Source organism: Nicotiana tomentosiformis, chromosome 1 (assembly GCF_000390325.3).
Source record: "Nicotiana tomentosiformis chromosome 1, ASM39032v3, whole genome shotgun sequence".
Taxonomy (NCBI): domain Eukaryota; kingdom Viridiplantae; phylum Streptophyta; class Magnoliopsida; order Solanales; family Solanaceae; genus Nicotiana; species Nicotiana tomentosiformis.
The window spans coordinates 111,588,055-111,597,739 of NC_090812.1; the positions used below are offsets into that span (position 1 = coordinate 111,588,055).

The 9,685-nt window shown below is 46.0% G+C and overlaps 1 protein-coding gene across 1 annotated transcript; it reads right to left on the reverse strand.

The window, feature by feature from the left end:
* Positions 1–7,395: 7,395 nt before the first annotated feature.
* On the reverse strand, positions 7,396–8,795 carry LOC138908805 (uncharacterized). The gene is made up of 3 exons (XM_070199435.1): positions 8,732–8,795; positions 8,312–8,649; positions 7,396–7,677 (listed from the first exon to the last, which is right to left on the reverse strand). Exons 1-3 carry the CDS (start codon positions 8,793–8,795, stop codon positions 7,396–7,398), a joined length of 684 nt encoding a protein of 227 aa, XP_070055536.1.
* Positions 8,796–9,685: the final 890 nt, after the last annotated feature.

Genomic DNA, 9,685 nt, shown 5'->3' on the forward strand with positions numbered 1-9,685 from the left:
AGCTTTTAAGTTCAGGCCAGATTAAAAATATCGAACTCCTAATCTGCCCATTTGAACGTGGATGCTGAGTCCGACCACCATGGCGAAAACAACAACGTGGTACCCATCAACGAGGTGCCCCATATTGACCCCAACGGAGTCTCAATCGCTGATCCGATCGATGCTAGTTCACACGTGGCTATCCAAGCAAACTTGTCTACTGACCCCGAAAATAGCATTCACGGGGGAGTCGGTCGGTAGCCTGAAGCGCGCACACACACAACGGTGAAGGTGACAGGATCGACTTGCGCGTGATCTTCGAAATGTTATAGGCTCAACAGGCAGCGATAGCCCAGTTGCAGAACCAAAGCCAAGCCCCCAGCAGAGTTGAGCCCGAATTGTCCCGAAAAAATACCTGCATAAATAAACCGACCACAGAAAGTCCGGGTGAAGCAGAACCCGGGACTAACTCCGAGATAATAAAGATGCTTGAGGAACTGACAAAACAGGTAAAATTGGGAGAAAAGAAAATCGAAGCCAACGACAAAAAAGTGGAGACCTATAACTCCAGGGTCGACCAAATCCCGGGAGCACCACCGATACTGAAGGGCCTGGATTCTAAAATATTTGTCCAAAAGCCTTTCCCTCCGAGCGCAACTCCAAAGCCGATCCCAAAGAAGTTATGTATGCCCGAAATTCCGAAGTATTATGGGACAACCCATCCCAATGAACGTGTGACATCTTATACGTGTGCCATCAAAGGGAGTGACTTGGAAGATGATGAAATCGAATCTGTTCTGCTGAAAAAGTTAGGAGAGACCCTGTCAAAAGGAGCTATAATATGGTATCACAACTTACCCCCTAATTCTATTGACTCGTTTGCTATGATTGTAGATGCCTTTGTAAAAGCGCACGCCGGGGCCATGAAGGTCGAGACCACGAAATCAAACTTTTTCAAGGTAAAGCAAAGAGATAACGAGATGCTCAGGGAATTCGTATCGAGGTTTCAAATGGAATGGATGGACCTGCCCCCGGTCGCAGATGATTGGGATGCTCACGCCTTTACCCAAGGACTCAATTCCTGAAGCTAATTGGCTTCACAACAGTTGCAGCAAATTCGGATAGAATACTCAATAGTAACTTGGGTCGACGTCCATAACCGGTACCAATCAAAAATTAGGGTAAAAAACGATCGGCTTGGGGGGCCCTTCCGGGTCCGTTTACCCCGTCAGAGCTGGTGACAGATCCAAAAGAGACATTGATCGTGAACCAAGATCGAATAGAGACCGGTATCAACCATACAATGGAGACCAAAGGGGTAATGGGTCCGGACGCAAAACTGTGAGAAATGAAAGAAGGAGCGACCGAGGTCAAAACAACCAGGGACTCATGAGCAAAAATAGGTTTTGACAAACCCATCGGGTCTAAGGAAGTACCAAGGTTATCGGAGTACAACTTCAATGTCGACGTTGCTGCCATCGTATCAGCCATCGAACACATAAAAGATACTAAGTGGCCTCGACCATTACAATCTGATCTTGCCCAAAGGGACCCCAACCTAATGTGTAAATATCATGGCACTCACGGCCACAGAACCGAAGACTACCGACAAGTGAGGGAGGAAGTATCCTGGTTATTCAACAACGGACACCTCCGAGAGTTTCTGAGTGATTGAGCCAAAAATCACTTCACGAATAGGGACTCTAATAAGCAGATCATGCAAGAGAACCTCAGCACATCATTAACATGATCATTGGTGGGGTTGACGTCCCCAGGGGCCGATGTTAAAGCGCACTAAAGTGTCAATTATAAGAGAAAAATGGACTCGAGATTATGTATCGGAGGGAACTGTATATTTCAACGATGAGGATGCTGAAGGCATCGTGCAACCACACAATGATGCACTGGTAATATCTGTACTCATAAACAAATCTCGAGTTAATCATGTGCTAATTGATACAGGTAGCTCGGCCAATATCATCAGATCGAGGGTCATGGAACAGTCAGGTTTACAAGACCAAATTGTGCCTGCAGTTCGGGTTTTAAACGGGTTTAACATGGCATGTGAGACCACTAAAGGGGAGATAACTCTACCGGTAAACACTGCCGGAACCGTTCAATAAGCAAAGTTCTATGTGATAAAAGAAGATATGAGTTACAATGTTCTGTTCGGGAGGCCTTGGATTCACAACATGAGGGCAGTACCCTCAACACTACATCAGGGGTTGAAATCCACCACACTGGGGAGGGATCAAAATAGTTTACGGAGAGCAACCGGCTGCAAAAGATATGCTCGCGATCGATGAGGTGGTCCCTATATCTACACTCTCAACATCGAAGAACCTGAATTCAGTTACCAAGGAAGAAACCAAATAGCAATCACTGACACTATCCCCGACCGAACCAGAAAAGCAGGGGGCGGGCGATGAGGACAATTATCGAGTCCCCAGGTATTTCATAGCCCTTGACGATTCTGATGCCACCATGTCAATAGTTGAGGAGCTGGAGCAAATCATATTAATCGAGCACCCGCCCGATCGGAAGGTATACCTGGGCACGAGGCTTACTCCCGAGCTCAGGAAAAAACTCATTGAATTTCTTATAGCCAACGTGGATTGTTTCGCTTGGTACCATCTTGACATGACAGGTATCCCGCCGAAAATAACTACTCACAAGTTGAGCTTAGATCCGAAGTTTCACCTGGTTAAATAGAATAGGAGGCTCAGTACGAAGTCAAGCACGCATTCATCAAAGACGAGGTATCCAAACTCCTTAAAATAGGTTCCATTCGGGAAGTTAAGTACCCAGATTGGTTAGCAAACGTAATGGTAGTGCCTAAAAAGATAAATAAATTAAGAATGTGTGTAAACTACAAAAACTTGAATAAAGCATGCCCTAAGGACTTTTTTCCTTTGCCTAACATTGATAACATGATCGATGCGATGACCGACCATGAGATACTCAGCTTTATCAACGCCTATTTCGAGTACAAACAGATCCGGATGGATCCGAGCGACCATGACAAGACTTCCTTCATTACTAAATACGTCACATATTGTTATAACATAATGCCATTCGGACTAAAAACCACCGGTGTTGCTTACCAACGCCTAGTAAATCGGATGTTCAAAGAGCAAATAGGGAAATCAATGTAGGTTTACACTAACGACATGTTAGTTAAGTCCTTACGAGCAGAGGACCATTTGAAATTGCAGGAAACCTCCAACATACTGAAGAAATACAATATAAAGCTTAACCCGGAGAAATACGCATTCAAAATCGGGTCAAGGTGTCTAACCGGGGAACCGAGATCAATCCCGACAAGATCAAGGCTATAGAAGACATCACCGTAGTGGACAATGTCAAGGCCGTTCAAAGACTAACCGGGCACATGGTTGCCTTGGGTCGATTCATTACAAGGTCCTCTGATAAGATCCATCGATTCTTCTCGTTATTAAAGAAGACGTATAACTTCTCGTGGACTCCGGAGTGATAACAAGCTTTGGAAGAACTCAAAATGTACCTTTCGAGTCCGCTTTAACTTCATACTCCAAAGGCAGACGAGCAGTTGTACTTATACTTAGCGATATCTGAGATAGCGGTGAGCGGAGTCTTAGTCCGGGAAAAAGAAGGTATGCAATTTCCTATATATTTATGTTAGTAGGACTGTAGGCGAGGCCAAAACGAGGTATCCTCGCATAGAGAAATTGGCGTCCGCTTTGCTAAGCGCCTCCAGGAAGTTAAATCCATATTTTCAATGCCATCACATATGTGTCGTGACTACTTACCCATTAAGGAACATAATGCATAAACCCGAGCTCTCGGGACAATTGGCCAAATGGGTCGTGGAAATTAGTAGGTACGATATTGAATACCGACCCCGAACCGCAATCAAATCTCAAATTTTGACAAACTTTGTGGCTGATTTCACACCGGCCTTAATACCCGAAGTCGAAAAGGGATTGTTGTTAACCTCGAGGACCTCCTTGGGGATCTGGACCCTCTTTACGGATGGTGCTTCGAATGCAAAAGGGTCCAGACTCGGCATCATGTTGAAGCCGCACACAGGTAACATAATTAGGCAATCTATTAGAACTTTGAAATTGACTAACAATGAGGCCGAGTATGAGGCCATGATTGCAGGTCTCGGACTGGCTAAAAGCTAGAGGCCGAGGTGATCGAATCCAAATACGATTCCCTCCTTGTGGTGAATCAAGTCAATGGGACGTTCGAAGTGAAAGAGCAACGAATGCGAAGACACCTGGATAAGCTACAGGTAATACTACATCGATTCAAAGAGTGGACCCTGCAATATATATCCCGAGATCAAAACAACGAAGCCGATGCTCTAGCTAGCTTGGGGTCGTCAGTTGATGACGATGATTTCAGCTCGAAAATGGTCGTACAACTCATGAAATCGGTAGTGGAGGAAGGCCATGCCGAGATAAACTCGACAAGCTTAACTTGGGACTGGAGAAACAAGTATATAGATTACCTAAAGACTAGGAAGCTGCCTTCGAATCCTAAAGAATCGAGAGCTCTGCGCTCGAAGGCGGACAGGTTCAGCCTGTCCAAGGATAACACCATGTTCAGAAGAACGTTCGATGGCCCACTCGCCATATGTTTAGGACCTAGAGACACCGAATACGTTTTGATGGAAGTTCACGAAGGCACCTGTGGGAGCCACTCGGGGGCCAAATCATTGGTTCGTAAGATAATTAGAGTTGGATATTACTGGATCGATATAGAGAAAGATGCGAAAGAGTTCGTACGAAAATGCGACGGTTGTTAGAGGCACGTACTGATGATCCATCAGCCCGGGGAACTACTGCATTCGGTCTTGCCACCTTGGCCATTCATGAAGTGTGGAATGAACATCGTCGGTCCCCTGCCATGGGCACCCGGTAAGGCTCAGTTTATATTATTTATGACTTACTATTATTCTAAATGGGTTGAAGCTCAGGAATTTGAGAAAGTTAGAGAAAAAGAAGTTATTGATTTTATTTGGGACCACATATTATGTCGGTTTGGAATGCCGGCCGAGATCGTATGTGATAACGGGAAGCAGTTCATCGGCAGTAAGGTAAGCAAAGTTTTCGAGCACCATAAAATCGAAAGGATCCTGTCAACACCCTATCACCCCAGTGGGAACGGGAAGGCAGAGTCTACAAACAAGACCATACTCCAAAACCTTAAGGAGAGGTTTACCGACGTCAAAGAAAAATGGAAGGAAATTCTGCCCGAAATTCTATGGGCATACCATATGACCTCAAAGTCTAGCACTGGGGCCATCCCGTTTTTGTTGGTCTACGATGCCAAAGCGTTAATACCGATCGAGGTAGGAGAACCGAATTTCAGGTTCTGATATACGAATGAAGAATCAAACGGTGAGGCCATGAGCATGAGCCTGGAACTACTGGACGAGAGGCGCGAGGCCGCCCTCGTCCGATTGGCCACCCCAAAATAATAGATCGAAAGGTATTACAACCGGAGAGGAAACCTCCGACACTTCAATATCGGGGACTTGGTGTTAAGAAAGGTGACACTGAACACTCGAAACCCGAACGAAGGGAAGCTGGGACCAAATTGGGAAGGTCTATATCGAATTATCGAGATTACCGATAAAGGTTCATACAAACTGGAAGCAAGAAATGGTCAGCAACTACCGAACAAGTGGAACGTAACCCACTTAAAATGATACCACTGCTAAGGTACGACCCCATTCATTCTTTTATTTACATATATTACGAATTAGACTAACACTTGTAGGCAACAACCAAATGATGATGTAGTTGTTTGACCTGAAAGTACGCGTTGCACTCTTCTTCCCTTGAACCAATTTTGTCCCAAATGATTTTTCCGGCAAGGTTTTTAACGAGGAAATAGAGGATCGTGCTAACTTAGAATCAAAGATCGATTGTGAACCGGAGTCGATGGTCATGTCAACAGTATCCGAGCCCTCTCGACGATTGACCTCGAATATTGGAGGCCATCACCCTCGAATAATGATTTTTTGCAAGGAAGGAAACTTTGTGCTTGAACAGTCTAGGCTCAGTGGATAGGATTTATTGTAAGGGCCAAACGGTCAAATGAACTGTGCCCGCATAGACCACCTAATCCATAACACGAAGCTTGTACACAATTATAATTTTGTATATTACACACATGAATGAAAGAAAGTTTCTACCTTGCAGATACATATTTTGCCCCTTAAGACTATTATATTTTGTTTATTAAGCATAGCGAGCCCAAGTGACGCCTCTATCCGGATCCAATAGATCACCCCCACTCGGGGATTGTCGTCCAAGACAAACTCGGACGGTTCGGGCTATCGAAGCCCGAAGGTACAAAAGCCTATTAGGCAGTGCCTAAACTTAAAAGGCTATTACTACCCCTACTCGGGGACTGCCGTCCAAGACAAGATCGAACGACTTAGGCTATCGAAGCCCGGAGGTACATAGCCTATTGAGCAGTTCCTGAACTTAAAAGGCTACGACCACTCTAGAAACGGCTCGGAGATGTCCGAAGCCCGTAATCAAAACATAAGGCCTTCAAAATTTCAAATCGGTTCAGAGGTTACCCTCGACAAAATTATAGTCTAAAAATATCTAAACAAGCACTTTGGAGAAAACTTTCAGTCATACCGAGCCCCCACGTTTCAAACAAAATTCACATCGAGAACAAGTCTTGTTCGAACCTTCGAACAAAGACTTATTACTACATTTTATTATGTGCTAAGGCATTTGAAAATTTTGCAATTATAAAGAGGATGCCAAAAGTAATAGACTCAAAAAATGCCGAAAAAGAAAACAAAAGCCTTATATACATTCCAAAAAAGTCTTTACAAAGGCCAACGGAAACAGTCTCAACAAAATAAGAGTACTAAATACAAAAACAAAGAAAAATACCTAAGGCACCTAAGCCTAATCTTCACCAGAACCCGCCTCGTCACAAGAGCCGTCGACCCATCCCCGGGTTCGCCAGAGCCCTAAGAGCCTTCCTCACCTCGGGGTCAGCCAGTTTTTTGGCCTTGGCTTCGAGCTTTTTTGCATCTTTGATTTCGGCCAGTATGTCGAAACCCAAGGCATGGACCTCCTCGAGAGTTTCCCTTCGAGACAACCGCTTCACATACTAAACAGTAACTTTCAGGCGGGCCTCGGCCTCCTCAATATAAGCCCTATACTGGGCCACCATCTCTTCAGCATCAGCCCTAGTTACATCCGACACAAACCTCACTATTTCGAGTTCCTTGTCAAAGGCATCCCGTTCAGCAATGGGCGAGCCCAGTTGAGAATGAAGGTCTTTGATTTGTCGAGCCCGTGCTTCGGTTTTCTTTTTCGCCACTCGGAGTTGGACCTCTGCCGATGCCAGTTGCTCCCGGGCGGTCTCCTTCTCCGAAGCCAGGCGGTCCATTTTCTATTTCCACTCTTCGGTCATGGCCTTAACCTCATTCATCTTGGCTCGGAGTTGGTCGATCTTGTCAACCTTCTGCTGGACCTGCGATGTTTGGTCGTTAGTAGCTATGTCTAACTCGTCATCACTAACTTCAAAAATCTTTACATGTTCCACCAGGTCGGCATGGTCCTTCTGAGTCATATCCAACTCAGCCTGGAGGCTCTTGATAGCTTCTTCGTGTTGCTCGCTGAGAAGCTTATATGTATCCCTCTTCTGGGCTAGCTCCCTAACCTTGTCCTCGAACTGGTTAAACTCAACTCAATACATGAGAAAACTTTCATGGTGAAGTACCAAAGCCTTCAAAAAGATAAAAGAGAGAAGACACGAGGGACATTAAAAACTAAGTCAGAATACTAAATAGCGTAATGACACCTTACCCGGTTCAGCGCATGCTGCGCTTCATTGAACAAACACGGCACGCCCACCTCATTCATTTTTGCTTGGTCTTCTTATGTTACCAGGCACCGGAGATAGCTCGCTACTCCAACGAGGGCGAAAAGAACCCGGACATCATCCGGGACGGTGATGATTATTGACCGCTTACTGCTGGGATCCGTACTCGGGGTGGGAAACTGATTGATCAACTTTGGGCTCGAATTCAGCTCGCCGGTTTCTGAAGACGGCAGCTTCCTCGGAACCTCCAGGTCGCCCATCCAGGTAAAGTCTTCCAAAGCGGCCGAGTTTATTCCCTAAAAAAAAAATGAAGGGGATCGTCCGCACTATGAGCCCCTTCATTGGATCGCTCCTTCACCATTCGAGCCTCTTCGAGCATGGACTCGATGTAAGAAGGCGACCCTGAAATATATATTACACCGGGTGCCTCATTCGGGGCATGGCCGACATCCCTGGAAGTCTCAATCCCGGTCTCCTCGTTGACCTCCCTAATCTGAGGGAGATCGGCCTCATGAATCTCGTGTTCAACAGTCACCCGCTCTTCGGGGGAGATCGGTTTACGAGCCACAAGAATGTCATCCTCCTCGGGCTCGTCCCTAAGCTGATAAAGCAAGTCTGAGTCGGGTGCTCGAGAACCAGAACTCTCCTTTGGCTTACGAGCCAACCTTCTCCTTGGCTTCTTCTTCTCCGAGCTCGGGGAACTCGGAGCCCTCATTTTCTTCTTCTCTCCTGCTGTATCCCCGAGCTGGCCTGAAGCGGAAAGATCAACGGATAGGTCATCGCCCCCTACTAAAGGCCTAAGCTCAATAGTCTTAGGCAAGCCTATTAAGAATAAAAGAAAGAAAATGAGAATATGATGCTAAAAAGGGAGCCTAATATTGCTTATCGGGGAAAAAGATCTTACTATGAGAACGAGCCTCCCAACGGCCCTTCAAGAGCTCACGCCATGAGCGCTCATAATAAGGCATCTGCGAGCAAATGCCCTCGATTCACTCCATGAGCTAAGGAATGAAGTTTGGAACTCGAGCGAGGGTTGTACCACCACAATACCGATAAGGAAAAGGGAGATAAAATGTAGAATCGACATTTAAAAGAAAGTTATGCTTATGTGATACATTCCACTTCTCGGGAAGTGGCCTAAACTCGGCATGGATCAAGTCTGCGGTCCTTACCCGGACAAAACGTCCCTGCCAGCCCCGATCCTGATCCTTGTTGATGCTTGAAAATGGGGCTTTGCTAGCCCAGTGTACGAGCTTTATCAGTCCCCCCCGGAAGATTCGGGGACTGTATATGCAAAGTAGATGATCGATGGTGAACAAACAAGAGTCGATTTTGCTCACAAAGAATCGGAGGAGGATTACGATCCTCCACAACGATGGGTGGATTTGAACGAGGCATACTTCATACCTTCTACATAAGTCCAGAATAACCGGGTCCACTAGCCCAGTGTGAAGGGATGAGTGAAAACACTCAGATACCCCTCTACATGAGTAGTAATGGAGTCATCGGGCCTAGGGATCACTATGTCCTTATCCGCCCAACTGTAGTCCTTTCGAACCGTAGGAAGGACGTTTTCGGTGATGGAGCAAATATACCTTGATATCGCCTCACACCGAGCTTGCACCGACGATGGCTTTTCGACCTTTAAATCATCTGCGATCGAGTACCCCCAGGGACGAATATTTTCAAGGGAGGCTCGGGAGCCGGTTCATCGGTAGCCTCGCCCGGAGTGGTTCTCTCAAGGATGACCACATCGGGAATGGTCTCCTCGACTTTGGTGGTCGCATGTGAAGAAGAAGGAACGATTTTGGAAATTTTCGCCATTGTTGTCTGGAAAAAGCTTGAAGAATATGCAGAA

Coding starts and splice junctions, on each gene's coding strand:
- LOC138908805 (XM_070199435.1), bottom strand. CDS start 8,795: ATGCCTTATTATGAGCGCTCATGGCGTGAGCTCTTGAAGGGCCGTTGG. Junction 8,650..8,731: donor TTGGGAGGCTCGTTCTCATA/GTAAGATCTTTT, acceptor TATTCTTAATAG/GCTTGCCTAAGACTATTGAG. Junction 7,678..8,311: donor ATCTCCCTCAGATTAGGGAG/GTCAACGAGGAG, acceptor GAGTTTAACCAG/TTCGAGGACAAGGTTAGGGA.